Below are 18,349 nucleotides of genomic sequence, written 5' to 3' on the forward strand. Positions count from 1 at the left end.
AACACGAGAATGAACCTCATTGGTTCTTGCTGAAGCTCAAACGTGCTGTGTAACACGAGAATGAACCTCATTGGTTCTTGCTGAAGCTCAAACGTGCTGCGTAACACGAGAATGAACCTCATTGGTTCTTGCTGAAGCTCAAACGTGCTGTGTAACACGAGAATGAACCTCATTGGTTCTTGTGCGTCAAGCGAATTTGATTGAGCTTCTGTTTACCATAACTGATTTATGCGTCAATGAACGTTTATATATGAAGAAAAGTCTAAATTCAATCTGTTCATCATATAAAGTGATTGTGTATGTTCAGAAAATTTGGACTAAACCACTCGATTCATATGAACTTTATGAACTATGAAGTGGTAGTTGCGTAGCTGTCAATGGAGGGACAGAAATATCTCAGATTTTATTAAAATATATCAATTTGTATTTTGAAGATGAACGAAAGTCTTGCAGGTTTGGAACGCCATGCGGGCGAGTAAATGACAGAATTTTCATTTTTGGGGGAATTAAATAAAGTTTAGGGTCAGTTATTTTTTAAAGAAATGAATCATTTTAATCATCAAGGATGCATTAAATTGATCAAAAGTAACAGTAAAGACAGTAAATAAATGCTGTTTTTTCTAACTTTGCTAGTAATGATGCTAAAAATTCAGTGTTGATCACAGGAATAAATTACATTTTATATGTTTTTTTTTTATTATTGTAATACTATTTCACAGTAGTGTTGTTTTACTGTTTTTCTGATCAAATAAATGCTGCCTTAATGAGCATTAGAGACTTTTCAAAAACATTAACAAATCTTACCGACCCCAAACCGATTAAAACTTGACAGGCCTCTTTGGAAGTTTTCAGGATATATAGTATATATAGTAGATCTATCAGTGTGCACATATTTCTTTCCTCTGCACTCATTTTCTTTTAAATGAAAAATTCATTTTGTGTCATAAAGTGTTCAATAAGTCATGAAGAAAAGCGTTGTTGGCTAGCATTCTGAAGTTTGATGGTAACTGCACTAGAGATTTGAAATCTGGACACGCTTTGATTTCTCTTTCCTTGGACACAATCTAAAAAACATGATTTGAAGCGGAACAAGTTTGAAGTATCATAACCATTTATAATCTATGGCTTTTGTTCTGCACAATTACACATCACATGTAGCAATCCACATGCATGTCTATACAAATGATGAAAGGCGACTGAGAAAAACGGTGCGAACGGAACAAAGGGATTTCGCATCTGTCTAGCAATTGCTTTGAAATCACTATAATAATGTAATAGTGACTCCAACTCAGTAATCAATACCTATAATATTTTCCATATGAATTACAACATTACAAAGGGCAAATACATGCATTGTGACCTTAGGGCCAGGTTGTCCACTTGAACCAGGCATTCCAGGCAATCCCATCTCGCCCTGTAGAAAGACAAACACAATCAAATACACGTTCTTAACTTTACAGCAGTTAACTTGCGATCAGAATTCACTATTTTGTGTGTGTTTTTTGTTTTTTAGAAACTTGTCTTTGCAATATTTTATCAAAATGAAGTTGTTCTGCTTCTAAAAAGAAGACCTTTTATCTTTTCGGCTGACGTCCAATCGCTATATGGAACGCCCACTTTTCATGATCTAATCAATTCCTGATTGATAAAACCTAGTCCTGGCCTGATTTTCTTCTTGTTGAATATCCTGTTTCACTCAAAAATGGGTCAGTTTGGTGGATTTTATGTCCCCATCAAACAATATGGCATATTTTATGTAAATTGTTACTCAACTTTCATGTTTTCCCCATGCATAGATGTACCCCATTAACAAAAATCGGTAACACTTTAGTTTAGTCCATTTTAGTTTAGTTTAGTCCAACACTTTAGTCCATTATGAGTACTTATAAAGCACATATCAATGCCTTATTCTGCATGAACATTATATATCCCTGAATCCTACCCAATACCTAAACTTAACAACTACCTTACTAACTATTAATAAGCAGTAATTAGGAGTTTATTGAGGCAAAATTTGTAGTTAATAGTTAGTTAATAGTGAGAATTGGACCCTAATCTAAAGTGTGACCAACAAATCATGATGATTGTCACCTAAAATATAAAAAAAACCTCAAAATGAAGGTTACATATACATTTCTAAATGACCAATTAGTATACTAATTATAGACTTATTATCTTTTGAATAGACTTGAAAATGATGTAGGCATTAGTGGAATTTTATTGGCATGGTTTAAATCATATTTATCTGACTGTTATCAGTTAATAAAATCCAATAAAACCCTTCAAAAAGTCTTTAGTCAGGTCAATTCCAAACTTACACAGTTTTCACACTCGGTTCAAAAGCTTGGTCTAAACCGATTATTGACCGCTTGTGATTGGTCGAGGGCTTCGAGTGTGTTTGGGAAATGTCCCGCCCCTTACCATAACCCCCAGTTTTAACACACTACTAGCTAACTCAACCAGGCCCCGCCCCTTTATTCTGCGTATTAATTATTTAAATGAGGAATATTGTGATGTTCGTGACTCAAGACTACAATGGAGGCGTTTCAGGAGTTCAGAAACACTGACACTGATATAGAGAAGAACTCAGAGATTGTTCATGCTCAAACAGCAACATTACAAACTAAAGAGAGATGAGCATGGGAAAAACCACAATAGGTCCTCTTTAAATATTAGGTGCAGGCACACTAGCTTTGAGCATGGATATCAGCAACAGGATATGATGACATTATCTAGGGCTTCTGCTTTTAATAACTATTAGATCACAAATTACAGGCAAATTCAAAATGTCAAATATTCGCTGTATTGAGCCAAGAGATCAATAAGTGACATTGACATTGTCAATTGGTAAAACATGTTTTCATCGTATGCTGTATGAATTCACAGGTTCACAAACATCGGTACGGAGTACAATCTAAATCTCTTCACATGTGCGAGTGTTTCCTCTCTCTCATGTTTGCATGCCATTGCCAACGAATGGAAGCGATTTGAGCACCAGGGTCACCACAATCCTAGCTCACTTGCTCATCGTCCACTGAGAATAGTTCTATTGTCTACAGCATTTGTACAACAAATAATGCGATTGCCTCATTTGTTTAATATATTTCTCTCTCAGTGATGTTTTAAAAGGAAAACACAAATGTATTGCATTATGATTGGATATGATATGATCAGTGGACTTGCAGTGGACATAATCACAAGCATATTAAAAGTTACACTCACTTTTGCATTGTGATTTTTCAAGTATTTACTATATGTTTAGATTTACTTACAGAGTCTCCAGGTATACCTTTGGCTCCTTTTGGTCCTGGCAGGCCATCTTCACCCTTTCAAGAAAGCAACAGATGTACATTTTCTATATGATTAGGATAGCTTAATTTATAGTGAGACTAATAAAAAAAATACACTGGTAGCAAAATTATATCTGGAGACTTTAAGAAAAAGTTAAATGGGTTTTGAATGGAAAAAAAATGGATAAAATGCCACTTAATTATATTTACAATTAATAGAATTAAGTTGTCTATAGGTACAATAACACTGTTTGCACTCATAGTGCCTGAAAATATTGCCTGTGCAATGCATGCAACACTAAGTTTTATAAAAGAGCAAGAAGCATAACCTCTATACAACAACAAATGAGAAATAAACTTTCCACATGAGCAAAGAAAACGGGAAAACATCACCTTAATTCCCATCTGACCATCATTTCCAGGTATACCAGGCATGCCCTGTTAAAAAACAAACTTGCTCAATTCTTGTTTAACAATGAACTACTTAGAAAAATCCCTAGGAGACGTATAACATTCATTAACAGCTTTAAGAGACAGAGTCGTTACACTAATAAGTGCATTTGGAAACCCAGAGAATCTGAGGTACATGGTGAACGCAGAGGGCTTTCCTGGCCTCTGATGAAGCTAACATGCATGGGATGTCTGGATTAATCACTTATGAAATGCATCCCTCCTGGCATCTTGAAGCTTTGTCAGCCAGAGAAAGTAATAGTTTTAACAGGACATTGTTAAATTCGGATACTACTGTAATATGGGGAGCAGCTCCACCGGAGATAACATCAGGCCAACCTACACAATCTGTAGGAGGATTACGATTAAGATCTCAAGGTACTGCAACTTGATCTTTCCTGTTATAATAATTAAAGTGCTAGCATTTTATATAACATTACCATAATCTATAATAACAACAATGTTTTCAAAAATAGATCTAGCAAATAAGAGAAATCAATGCACACACATGGGCATTTGTTGGCTATAACTTTTGGGTTGCTAATTGCAAATTATAACCGCTGTTAACCATTAGCTCTATTTTTAAATAGTTTTCATTGTGTACACTATTATTATTGTAATGTAACTCTATTAATTGTATGCAACTGCTTTATTTGTCTAATAGTTTTCCTCAAATGAGCTTAAAAAATATATAGAGTAAGTTAATAATGTGTTTTACACGATTCTTTAACCATACTGTAAAAGACATCTATGAGTTTAATGGTTTGTCATAACTGCTTATCATTTAAGATTTTTGGATTAAAATATCCAAAAACCACTAGAACAACGATATATATTTTGTTGACTTGTCTACTTAAATTATCCCAAATGTTTCCATGTTTCCAATAATGTTTAAATCCAGAGAAACTATTTGTTATATAGCTCAACACTGTTAGTCTTATTGTTTGAATCTCTTGTTTTCTTGATTTAACGCGAGTAACATGTTTGTACGAAGTGACTAGCATAATCAGAACGTACTTTATTTGTAGTAACAACAATACAGCATTTTCTCCACCATACAATACATTTTTAAAATTAATTGTATGCCATTTAACAACACAAGTCACCTAGCTTTTATTAATATGATATTCTAATATTGATCTATACCTTACAGAGTAATGTTAAGTTTCAACACACTCAAATGTATTTTTAGTATGATTGGTTTGCCCAAGTAAAACAGCGCTACGTTACCCCACAATTTTAATTCGTCAAATAAATTGAGCTGTATGAGTAGTAATTCAGCACTTGTGGCTTTTTCAGTAGAATGAAATAAAATAATGTGAATTTAAGTGATCAAAACGTAACTGTAACAAAGTTCAAATTCAGGGAAGAAAGATGCAGACGTTAGCCTACTTTAATCATAAAATAAACAAACAACAAAGCAAAAGGAGTGGCAGCATTTAAGCATTATAACTTTAGCTCTCGGCCCGCCCTGCTTCATACCACAGTAATGTTAATAACATTTTAATACATTTGCTACACATACATTTAATACACTCTCCATCGGCAGTAGAGGTGAACACGACAACTCCACACTCATTTACTGCATCCTCAAACTACACCTGTTATGGTTTAGTTAGACTTACATACTGTGCCTTTAAATCACAATGTAATCAATCTTGCATTTTACTTTTAGGCAAATGTTACTTCCCTGGAGGCACACCAACAACACACATGTTCAAACTCTTCCTAATCAAACACACCTGACTCAACACAGTAGTAGAGACTGAAGTAGAGGAGTCAGATAAGAGACACATCCAACATGTGTGCCTCCAGGAACAGGGTTAAGAAACAAGACTTTTTTGTTTCAATCGGAATAAAAACAGTTTTAGAGTTTCCCGGTGTTTGTGGATACTTAGCCAGGCTACCACTGCTTATTTTCTTTGTTTTAAAAAGCAGACTTAATATTTACCTATTTAGGAGATGACCAGCACAAAGCCATTGGTTTTATTTATCGAGCAGTAAAAACGCTCCTCCCTGCGGCCGAAACAAGCCGTCTGTGGATGAGTCTGAAACAACGTCCTGCAAACTTCACACACCATGAGTGAGAATTTCAGAAAAAGCTTTCCTTCAACAACAACAAAAGCTTGTTCTGGGTGTCATACGTCTATACGCCATTTTTCCAACTTCTCAATCTGATCAAGTGTTTACATGTCTTATCAAACGGATTAGAAAAGGTTTACATCACCCCTTACAATAACTAGAATCTGGCCAATTTATTCCAATTGACATGGTAACATTTCTTTTTTATTCTGACAATGCTAAAAGTCCAATCACAAACAGATTATCAGAGTCCAAGTAAACGCAGCTACTGATGTCAACAAACCTGACCCAAAGTATTATGAAACACTTCAACATTTGTGCTTCAGACAGGAAAGGCATCTCAGGTCAAGCACCTTGTTAAGGAGATGTGTAAACTGAAATTCACTTTTTGAGGGTTGCTGTTGGATCAGTGAGGGTTAATGTCATATTATGTGACTATGCATTACTTGACAGAGAGCTTACAACCTACAAATGGTGCAACCAAATAAAGTAGGCCTATGGAGTTAGTTACAAACTAGCTAGTAGTTACTAAGCCTCTAGTGTGGACTTGAAGTAAGAAATGACCCTTGGGACACACTGCTCTGCACTTTACACATCTCCCTTATCTAACAACACACTTGCTTCAGATCATCAGCTCATTAGGAGAGGACTCTATCAGACTGTCAGTCCAAATCCGATTTTTGTGCATATCTGATTGATATCCGATCAGATTTAGCTAGTGTGAACGGCCAGAAATCACACGAAATGCGATTTTTAAAAATCTGTTTCGAGCTACATTCATATGTGGTTTGAAATCTTATTTCTGTTTTCCTGTTTGCTGGTGTAAAGTCAGGATGATTTGGTCAAATTTAATCATGTTTTTCACTTAAAATCAGTTGATTTTATTTTATTTCACTTGACAAAATAATATATCGCGCTATATTCTGTCAGCATAAAAAAAGTTATTGATGTGTTAATATATGGTTTTGGGCCTATTTGTCAAGAGAATATTTCAAAGGACTGACTCAACCCAGCCAGCAACAAAATTATAATTTGAAGTTTTAGATATATACATTACTAAGAAGCGCACGTTTTCCCCAAACAGATTGACTGTCATTGAGTCCTGTAATCGTTGCAGGAATGTATCATTATAACATTCTGTTCCAAGCCAATATCTGTGCTCCTTCATTTATGGCCATGAGCGCGTCGCGATCAAATCAACTACAATGGATACACTTGACTTGGTTTATAGACCATAAACCATTAGTATTGTTTATTTTGGCACACTTTTGTCTCTGGTTGTCTTGGGATGACAAACACAAAATTGAGAAAGATTCATTTTTATTGAATGTAATGGTCTAAATGGCCTAAGTGGTCAAAGGCTCTCGTTAATTTACAAAGGGTTCAATTGATCGTACTGCTAAACAATGATGCTTTATAGCTGAATTTAACTCATTTCATAATTGATTAACTTTACAGTTATTGATCGGATTTGAATCAATACTAAACGGACTTCAGCTGAACAATGACGCTCTTTCTAGAGCTCTGTTGAAGCATTGAACTCAGAATCATTATTTTCCTCACTGTAAAAAATCTGTTGAAATCTGTTGTATAAATAAGAGTGACTTGATTTGACTTGGTTGGAAGCGTGCCATATAGAGATTAAAGTACAATTCATGCGCTACTAACAATAGTGTTTTCTTTACAGTAACGCGTGTAATTATAAAAGTGTTACATTTATAATTATTTCATCACGTTGAGCGTGTTGTGTTGTGGGAAACAGTGTCCTCAGATGCATACATCAGATTTCAGCAAATGGAGTAGGTAATCTGGCAAGTCCATGCATTCAGAAAATACAAATACTATTCACAGTAAGCACATTGCATACTGCAATATAGTTGGACATCTTGACCACCCTGTCATCCAGGGACATGCATTATTTTTAAAATAAAATTCTTAACTTTAACAATTCTGCAATAGTTATTTTAAATGTGATTTGTTTAGTCTTGCATTAACACTGTCCTAATATTAATAAGAATATGCAAATTCGTCTCTTCAATTACGTCACGTCCGTAATGTTATGTTCTTCTTCGCGCCAATATTCGGATTCCAACTAGCAGGTAGCAGCGCCCTTTTTATGTTATTACAAAAATGGCTTAATCACTATCTATGACACATTTAAGAAATAAACACATCTAGATAAATTTGAAAGGACGCCTTAACAACTTGACACTTTTGTATTTTGAAATATGAATTACAACGATATTATCAACATCTTAAATTCAAAGCCCAGCCGACTCTGACTTGTTTAGAACAGACGTCAGCCATACAAGGTAAGCTATGGGTATTTTTTTTTAGTCTGGCCCGCCGTGGCATGATTATGCAATTTGCGTTTAATATTTGTGACCAAGGGGTTTTCTGAAATGAACATAAGCCACGTGTACGGATTAGCAATGGCAGGGGGTGTATTCCAAAAAGCAAGGTTAGGTTACTGTCAAACATACCCCGAACTGTCTGTTGATTAAACCAAACCTTGCTCGAGACGAATGCTGGTTCCTCCAAAAACGCGTCCGGGAGTACGTTCATGGTTAACACACCAGACATTCTCAACAGAGCGACGAATCGACGAGTCACCATGAAAACGCGCCATACTACTTATTTCGTTAAATGTAGCTTTACACACCTAGTGCATATCGCCACCTATTTGGTCGTTGTTCAGTCATTTTGACATATTTTCGTTTAATAATCTTTAATCAATGTGAATAAGAACTTTATTGTTTGTTTGATGCTAATTATATAATAAAAAGCAAGACTGATTAAACTAAATACAGTCTGTGCTTGCAAAGATAACATGTCTGTATAAGTTAATTGTTTTAGTCATTTTGCTTCCACATTGCATGAAAGGTAAGATATATCATAGCCTATATTTTATTATAGAAATACATTATAGCATAGAAAACGTCCTGTTGCAAAAAAAAAAAAAAATGTCTGAATGCATATCAAGAATGTGTGAGATGAGAATTATTTAGCTAAGTTATATATAATAATAAAATTAACATTACCTTGTTTTAATAGCGCTTTATATATCGATATAACTATATATATAACTATATATATAACTATATATATATATATATATAATATTGTGTGCAATCTGTACCACTAGAGCCTCATCAATAGGGCACGCATGCGCTGAACACCTCTGAAGTAAACTAACCCCAAACACCTCTGAACTGTGTAGCTATGTGTCATGAATAAGCAATTAAATAGGCAGCACTCTTTCTAGAGCGAACACGAGCGTCGCGCTTAAAATAAATCCATCCAACATATCTGCACTACAACTATTTGAAGCGGTTCACGGCACGCTGGACACAAATGAAACTTAATAAACTGGAGCATTTTTCTTAATGAATGAGTGCATGATAATGTTGGGTTACACTTTATTTCGATAGTCACTTTAGACATTCTACTAACTATAAGTAACTTTTCAACTACATGTCAACTAACTCTCATTAGAGTATTAGTAAACTGTAGTGGACTGTCAGTAGACTGGTAGGTGTTAAGGTTCGGGTTAGGAGAATGAGTTGACTTGTAGTTGCCAAGTTACTTATAGTCAGTAGAATATCTATTGGAGGACCTACAAAATAAAGTGTTAGCAGATTTTAAGCAGACAGTTTACTAATACTCTAATGACAGTTAGTTGACATGTAGTTGCGAAGTTACTTATAGTTAGTAGAATGTCTAAAGTGGACTGTCGAAATAAAGTGTTACCTAATGTTGTATTGAAGCGTTAATTGTAGCACCTTGCAGTGCAATACCCCATTTGCTTTGACGTGTCCATGACCTGTTTAATCTTTATATTACATACTTCACCTTTAAGTCATGGGCGATTATAGTGCCGCACAGGGACCAGTCCGTCAATTTTTTTCTTCCAAATTAAGCTGGTTAAACAACATGGGGTGATGCAAATTATTCTGGCCCACCCACACTTTTAGAGCCCCACCCATCATCCAGTTTCTGCATCCGCCACTGGTTGTATGGTGGTATACCATTTTGAACACGGCTTCCATATCGATTTCAGTGTTCTTGAGTTGCATTTAGCGAATCCTGGCAAATATAGTAGGTCATCCAGGTATTCCATGTGTAACCCCTCTGGTTCTACTCGCCCTGCTCCAAATGGGATTCGAACCTGGTGTTTCAGGCATGGGAGGCGAGCGTGCTTAGCTTACAAGGACGCTAAAGATGGCTTCCGTTACACATTAATACAGAACATTTGGATACAACGCACACTAGCTATACATACTGAATACTGCAGAAATAGAGTAGTATGCCATTTTGAACACAGCCATTGAGAAATACTGCACTAAGGCAAGGATACAAGGCACTTCTACTGCAGAATTTCAGAGACTTGGGTGTGAAATCTTCTTGACTTGGCCTAATAAACAAGCATCTGGCAACCACCTAGTTCACCCTAGCATTGTATTGCCAAGATGGGCCAACATATTTATACTAACAGTATGCTAGTATAAATGTTTTAGTGCAAGTGGCCCCACCAATAAAATACAGTGCAAACAAACTATCGTTCCTGGCCCCTGAGAGCCCCTGATCGCCCCTCTTTGTGCAAAGCATGCACCTTGTTACTTTCGACTGACTCTCACATCATTTCGCAAAATGTAGGGACAGATTTTATGTTAACACACACATCCGGATTGTCCTGTTTCCCCTGGAAAGTGTTTGTATAATGTTTTACAGGCTAGGTTACTTTGTTTGCATGATAAAAAAAAAGAACAAAAATGAAGAACATCAAACTTTTTCTCAAAATGCAAAATACAGACCATTGCACAGATTGATAGCTGTATAAACTGCTTTTAGAAAGCGTGACATTTTAGATCTCTGGAAAGTTAAGGTTAACTGCAGAACATGCCAAGATTGGCCAAGATTAGTCATTCTGTCTTTTAAAAAGCATCTCTGTGGTCAAGCACATTTCCTCTTTGAATGGTTCCTCTTCATGATGTATGTGCGCTTCCATGTAATCTGCAGAAAACATTTCCTTCATGTCCAAGCTTTACAGCTGTTCAAGGTCTGCATTCTATTTTTGTATTAGTGCAAAAAAAAAAAAAACCAGCAATGAGCCTTTAAAAAATTATCAGGACAGTAGACAAGCAGACTTGTATTTCAAAGAAGTCAATAAACTATTCAAATCAGGACCAGCAATGCCTTATTTTAAACACAGAATTGGTTTACTGTGAGGAATCACCAATAATTCTCATTCTGTCATGAGAACTCGGGAGATTAGTATGGTAATAGAGATTGGCATGGCAATGGATTTGGCAATGTTAATGTATTTGGTCTTGACGGAAGAGATCTGCTACGCCGCTGCTGCGCTCCAGAGCAAGTACCGAGACTTGCCACTGCGAATACCTTCACAGACACTGCTGTGAGCATGTAAGACATGCTGCTGCTGCACATGTAATATACATGAATTAATCCCCCAACAAAGCAGGAGACAAGAGAAAAGGGCAGAGCACTCTTCAACACAAACAACCAAACTGACCATTTACAGGCTGCACACCCAATGCCAATAAAGCTGTTGTGCAACAGCTGAAAAGTCTATTGCTATACATTGCTTTATGTTTCACCCTAAACAGTTGCACAGGGTAATGGAAAAAACAGACAATATATGTTCTATACGTGCTGATGAGTGAGAAAATAAGCGCTGCATCAGCAGATATGCATATAGCTTCACAATGATGACACAGACAGTAGGGCTGTGCCGGTGGAAGTTTTTTACCACCGCGGTGGTAATGGACCAACTACCAGTGGTGGCGCGGTGGTTGGGGGGTTGTTTTGAAATAATAAAATAATAATAAAAAAGGCTTAAACATCCATTTCGTAACAGACATGCGTGTTTATTTGAGCAATTCCGTCAAATAAACAACACACTAAAGCCTGTAAAGCATTGAAATAAATATCAGTAAATAATGGTAACTTAAATAATAGGCAAGGCTATATTATTTATATAGCACATTTCATACACAATGGTAATTCAAAGTGCTTTACATAGAGGAAATTAAAATAATCAAAAGAAATAAGAATAATTAAATGAGTTTAGAATAAAAAATAAAATACAGTACAAACAGTCGGACGAACAGTGGTACAGTGCTCATGCAGTAAATGCACAGCTAAACAGAAGTGTTTTGAGTCTGGATTTGAATGTGACTACTGTAGGAGCACATCTGATCTCCTCTGCCAGCTGGTTCCAGCATAATAGCTAAAAGCAGACTCTCCATGCTTAGAGTGAACCCTTGGTGTTTCTAGCTGATGTGATCCTAATGATCTGAGTGATCTGTTAGGTTTATATTCAGTGAGCATATCTGCAATATATTGAGGTCCTAGCCCATTGAATGATTTATATACCAGTAATACTTTAAAATCAATCCTAAATGTAACTGGGAGCCAGTGTAAAGACCTGAGGACTGGTGTTTTCTGGTTCTCAGAATCCTGGCAGCAGCGTTCTGTATGAACTGCAACTGTCTTATGGTCTTTTTAGGAAGGCCAGTGAGGAGTCCATTACAGTAATCCACCCTGCTGGTGATAAAAGCATGCACAAGTTTCTCTAAGTCTTGACTGGAAACAATGCATCTAATTCTTGCAATATTTTTCAGATAATAGTATGCTGATTTATGGGCTATTACTGAACCGATACCGAATCGTCCTCGTCTGCATCGCGATGCATTGTAGAAACTAGTGTTGTCAAAAAATTCGGTACTTCGGTACCAAGTCGGTACTAAAAAAAATTAACGGTTACGGTACCAGCTTTTCTAGGTACCGAGTACCGGGTTAATCCGGTTCTTGATGCGCTGTCCGAAAGGTGCAGAGTTGCGTCCTCTACATAAAAACACATGGCAACCGGCGGCGCTGCTAATGCGTTGGCTCTGAATCCAGTTGTTGACAAGAAAGGAGGAAAGAGCCACACATGGAAATATGTTCAATTAGGCTAATGTCACGTTGCCATAAAGGGCCGTTCACACGTTCACATAGCACGTTTTTTGCGTGTGCAAATTTCAAATGTATGCGCGCGAGAAGCGCGCTCATAATAGAAGCGACGTGCGAGCTTGTTTTTCCAGGCGCGTCACTGTTTATGGTTGCATTGCGGAGACACGCGAGAGCGAGCGCTTGTGGAGAGAAGGAGAAAGCGGTGCAAACTGCGCTCTTCGTGATGACGAGGAAGTATCAGCAAAGAATTAATTGATTTCTAGCCCTTGCATTAGAAATCAGCTACAGGGTTCTCAAGTTTTGAAGACAGGCAAGAGTGACATTTTTGGCAGTTTTGGATTAAATAAAAGTAGGCTACAGTTAAGTCAAATAAAACATGTTTTATCTCCTGTATAGTTTGGTAACACTACAATAAAATACCATTCATTAACATTACTTGATGTGTTAACATCAACACATTGAGTGAACAATATATATTTTTACAACATTAATTAATGTTTGTGAATGTTATTTAATACAAACACTTGATTGTTCATGCTTGTTCACTTCATTCATTGTGCATTAAATAATGTTAACAGATAAAACTTTTGATTTAAAAAATGTATTTAGTATATTTTTAAATTAACCCCAAGGAGAATAATTGCTATGTATATAACTATGGTTTATTGTTAGGTCATTTTATCTTATGTTATCTAACAAATATAATCTTATTGTAAAGTGTTTTTAATACTACAGTTTCCATCTTTGTAACTGTGATATACACTTTAATATATGTAAATTTGATCTAAATTAAGCTTTGGTACCGAGAACCGTGGATTTTCACTGGTATTGGTACCGAATACTGAAATTTTGGTACCGTGACAACACTAGTAGAAACGATTAATTTCGACACCCCTACTTATAGACCATATTGAGCCCCGTTACACCATGCATAGTAGACAGCATTTCTCAGACGTGTGCTTACCTGAGATGTATAAAGTCGTTTCAACTCACGTCCATGAGCTCTTGGCTACAGATATTGCAGCCCGCAGCTTCACGACTGATATATGGAGCTCGGATGTATGCTGAGTTTAACTGCGCAGTGGATCGACACAGATTTCAAGCTACAAAAGATTGGCTTCCTTGCCGACCGGCTTAGCACTAGTGACCTAAGGTTATGTGCGCCTTGGCTTCCTTGCCGACCGGCTTAGCACTAGTGACCTAAGGTTATGTGCGCCTTGGCTTCCTTGCCGACCGGCTTAGCACTAGTGACCTAAGGTTATGTGCACCTTGGCTTCCTTGCCGACCGGCTTGCACTAGTGACCTAAGGTTATGTGCGCCTTGGCTTCCTTGCCGACCGGCTTAAGCACTAGTGACCTAAGGTTATGTGCGCCTTGGCTTCCTTGCCGACCGGCTTAGCACTAGTGACTTAAGGTTATGTGCGCCTTGGCTTCCTTGCCGACCGGCTTAGCACTAGTGACCTAAGGTTATGTGCGCCTTGGCTTCCTTGCCGACCGGCTTAGCACTAGTGACCTAAGGTTATGTGCGCCTTGGCTTCCTTGCCGACCGGCTTAGCACTAGTGACCTAAGGTTATGTGCGCCTTGGCTTCCTTGCCGACCGGCTTAGCACTAGTGACCTAAGGTTATGTGCGCCTTGGCTTCCTTGCCGACCGGCTTAGCACTAGTGACCTAAGGTTATGTGCGCCTTGGCTTCCTTGCCGACCGGCTTAGCACTAGTGACTTAAGGTTATGTGTGCCTTGGCTTCCTTGCCGACCGGCTTAGCACTAGTGACCTAAGGTTATGTGCGCCTTGGCTTCCTTGCCGACCGGCTTAGCACTAGTGACCTAAGGTTATGTGCGCCTTGGCTTCCTTGCCGACCGGCTTAGCACTAGTGACTTAAGGTTATGTGCGCCTTGGCTTACTTGCCGACCGGCTTAGCACTAGTGACTTAAGGTTATGTGCGCCTTGGCTTCCTTGCCGACCGGCTTAGCACTAGTGACTTAAGGTTATGTGCGCCTTGGCTTCCTTGCCGACCGGCTTAGCACTAGTGACCTAAGGTTATGTGCGCCTTGGCTTCCTTGCCAACCGGCTTAGCACTAGTGACCTAAGATTATGTGCACCTTGGCTTCCTTGCCGACCGGCTTAGCACTGGTGACCTAAGGTTATGTGCGCCTTGGCTTCCTTGCCGACCGGCTTAGCACTAGTGACCTAAGGTTATGTGCGCCTTGGCTTCCTTGCCGACCGGCTTAGCACTAGTGACCTAAGGTTATGTGCACCTTGGCTTCCTTGCCGACCGGCTTAGCACTAGTGACCTAAGGTTATGTGCACCTTGGCTTCCTTGCCGACCGGCTTAGCACTAGTGACTTAAGGTTATGTGCGCCTTGGCTTCCTTGCCGACCGGCTTAGCACTAGTGACCTAAGGTTATGTGCGCCTTGGCTTCCTTGCCGACCGGCTTAGCACTAGTGACCTAAGGTTATGTGCGCCTTGGCTTCCTTGCCGACCGGCTTAGCACTAGTGACCTAAGGTTATGTGCACCTTGGCTTCCTTGCCGACCGGCTTAGCACTAGTGACTTAAGGTTATGTGCGCCTTGGCTTCCTTGCCGACCGGCTTAGCACTAGTGACCTAAGGTTATTTGCGCCTTGGCTTCCTTGCCGACCGGCTTAGCACTAGTGACCTAAGGTTATGTGCGCCTTGGCTTCCTTGCCGACCGGCTTAGCACTAGTGACCTAAGGTTATGTGCACCTTGGCTTCCTTGCCGACCGGCTTAGCACTAGTGACTTAAGGTTATGTGCGCCTTGGCTTCCTTGCCGACCGGCTTAGCACTAGAAATGCATGCTATGTGTTCTTTTGAGCAGCAATATAAAATGTTGCAAGCTGATAGATATAGGAACCCAGTAACCACCTGAGCAATTATCATCAATTTAGCCATTTGATAATAATTACATAACCCTATACTCTTATTTGATATATGAAAAGCCATAAGAAGCGATAATGAATGACAAGAGTGTGCTCTAACATAAACATGTTAAGCATAGCTAATGAACATTAAGCCTGGAACACACCAAGCCGAAGCCGACGAACTAGCGCTGATGAAAGCCGACTGTGTTGTCGCCTCACGTCGGGGTAAAAAGCTGCACTTGAACACACCGAGAGAACTACTATGAGACAACTGTCTATTTCGGCATATTCGTCTATATATATATTCGTCTATATTCGTCATTCAAAAAAGGAAACCGACGCTGCAGATACACATACCATAAACAAAGCAGTGCGTGCTTACCGTTTTGAATATCAATCCAGCTAAACACTTTCTTTATTCCACTCCACTCGTGTTAATATTGAAATATTCGCCAAGGAACACTCAGGTAAGATGACGTAACATAAGAACAGCCTTCTATCTGTACCGTTTTGACTTCTTTGCTCGCTGTTTTGCTATTATTTTCGTGCACTGACTCTTTCACTAAGCTGAACAGCCAATCAGAGTTCCCTCTTTCACAGACGGCCCGATGCCGATTCAACATGTCGAATCGGCCGAAAAAAAGCCGATGAGGAGTGGACCAATTTCAGCCGACGGTGCGGAAACACACCAAGAAAACTTAGCCGGCCGACGCATAAAACCTGTCCGACGGCCGATCATCGGCTTGGTGTGTTCCAGGCTTTACCCTTGAATAAAAGATGTCATGATTTTTTTTTTTTTTATGCAAGTGTTTGTTTACTTTAACCTTCTCATCAATAGCTTAGCTTAGACAGCATGTTCACAGAAGATACAAACGATTTTGCTTGCAAAATCATTTGCTTGCTGCAGACACAACTACATAACACTCAGGTTATGCATAGTAAATACTCGCCAGACTATAAACATGATGCGATTTTAACTGTATTGATTGTTCTTTTAGCATAACTCAAACATTACGAGCATTTGAATTAACCACACACATTTAGCATCGCTAATGAAAACATGCTCTTGGAAATAAATGAATGCGTCATAACGTTATACCGCTAATTATGGTGAACGCCATTTAAAGTGTAATGCTTAGGCTATCACTTTAACGGTTTTCATACCCAAGCTAACAGTATATGAAATAGTGATGGCAATTTCAAAACATGGCTTTCGAATTACGAATCTTTTGTTCTGAATCAATGGTTCTGAGCGTGTAACAAACTGCCGGTCACGTGATTTCAGTAAATGAGGCTTCAGAACTAACGCTTCGAAATTTCAATGGGTCATCGCCCATTATTCATGAGGAGTCACTGTGAAACAATGAACAAGTGTCTGTGGGTTTTATCTGATCTCTGATCAGTTTTATACATTTGTAGACGTTTTAATTAGACATTAGTATCATTTAAATGAATAATGGTAGTTAATAGTCATTCATAGAACAAACAAATCAAATTCTGACAAATGATAAAAGAATATATAGACACTTGATAATCTTATTTGATGATCTTATTATGCCACGTTTGGCCCGGGTTTCTGTTCTGTCCACTAGGGGTCGCCGTGGAGACCTGTGTCGGATTGTTTTGAAGCCTCGACATAATAGGGCACATTTGCTTCAACTGTTTCAGTGTTCCACGTGCCTTGATCTGCCCACCACTAATATAAAACAGCAATGACATACAAGACCTCTGCTGCATAAACACGTACAATAAACTGCTGCTTATACAATATGCTTCAGTGATTCGCTTGTGCACTGTTGACATGACGCTAGTTTAAAACATTTCTAACATGAAGCTAGTTTAAAACTTGTAAAGATTGCTACAGTTAGGAATTAATAACCGGACCAAACAATATGTGCAGAGATGTGTAATAAGACCATTTTTACATCTTAGATGCTGATTCCAGATGCGTCCTGAAAGCGCACTGCAGACAGTAACATCAAACAATGCCAAGTATTTGAATGTTTGAGCAGCAAGCTCATTGGCCGCTGATTCAACAGCAACCAATCAGCTGTGCTATGTAGATAATGACATGATTGCTACCAATCAGTTAAAGACCTATCAGCCTGCACTTTTCAGAGTTTCATGCCAGAACTATGTAATTATTAATATCTCATAATGACCATATGTAATGCTATGTGACATGAATTACTGTGGTTAAGGCTATATCTGCAGATGGGTAGTTGACATGAAATACCTGGGAAATGTGGAAATGGTGTGTAAAAAATAAGTCACTAAATAAAGTATGTTTTGCTAGATCTTTTATAATTGTTATTTGTGCAGGTTTTAACAGCTGATTTTACAAATCTAAATCAAACACACCTGAAACAGCAAAGCAAGGTATTACTTGAAAATAACAGGCAGTTATTCGAGTAATGCTGGAGCAGGGTTGGAACTGAAGTCTGCAGAAAGGAGAATAACAAGGAGCCGAGTTGGCTTATGAGTTGGATTTCTGCACACTCGCGAATCCTCTCATCAACCTCTCATTAGACACAATGTAAATAAGTAGGGATGCACCGATATGAACATTTTGGCAGAGACCGATAACGATAATTCTTTATATTTGAAAACCGATATATTGGCCGATAAATGCGAGCCTGATTACAAAAACAAAAATCTTACCATTAAAAGCC

General features: G+C 38.3%; 1 protein-coding gene across 2 annotated transcripts in view; it reads right to left on the bottom strand.

Annotated features, from left to right (window-relative positions):
- The window catches only part of col21a1 (collagen, type XXI, alpha 1), a 67,665-nt gene that overhangs the window by 17,439 nt on the left and 31,877 nt on the right, over positions 1-18,349 (bottom strand). For both annotated transcript variants that reach the window (XM_056260171.1, XM_056260169.1), the window contains exons 17-19: positions 3,684-3,728; positions 3,273-3,326; positions 1,361-1,414 (exon numbers count right to left, since the gene is read on the bottom strand). In XM_056260171.1, coding sequence (XP_056116146.1) covers positions 1,361-1,414; positions 3,273-3,326; positions 3,684-3,728 — 153 coding nt within the window. The remainder of the gene's footprint in view (positions 1-1,360; positions 1,415-3,272; positions 3,327-3,683; positions 3,729-18,349) is intronic.

This window comes from Rhinichthys klamathensis, unplaced genomic scaffold, assembly GCF_029890125.1.
Source record: "Rhinichthys klamathensis goyatoka isolate OS25496 unplaced genomic scaffold, OSU_Roscu_1.1 h1tg000174l_1, whole genome shotgun sequence".
NCBI classification, from domain to species: domain Eukaryota; kingdom Metazoa; phylum Chordata; class Actinopteri; order Cypriniformes; family Leuciscidae; genus Rhinichthys; species Rhinichthys klamathensis.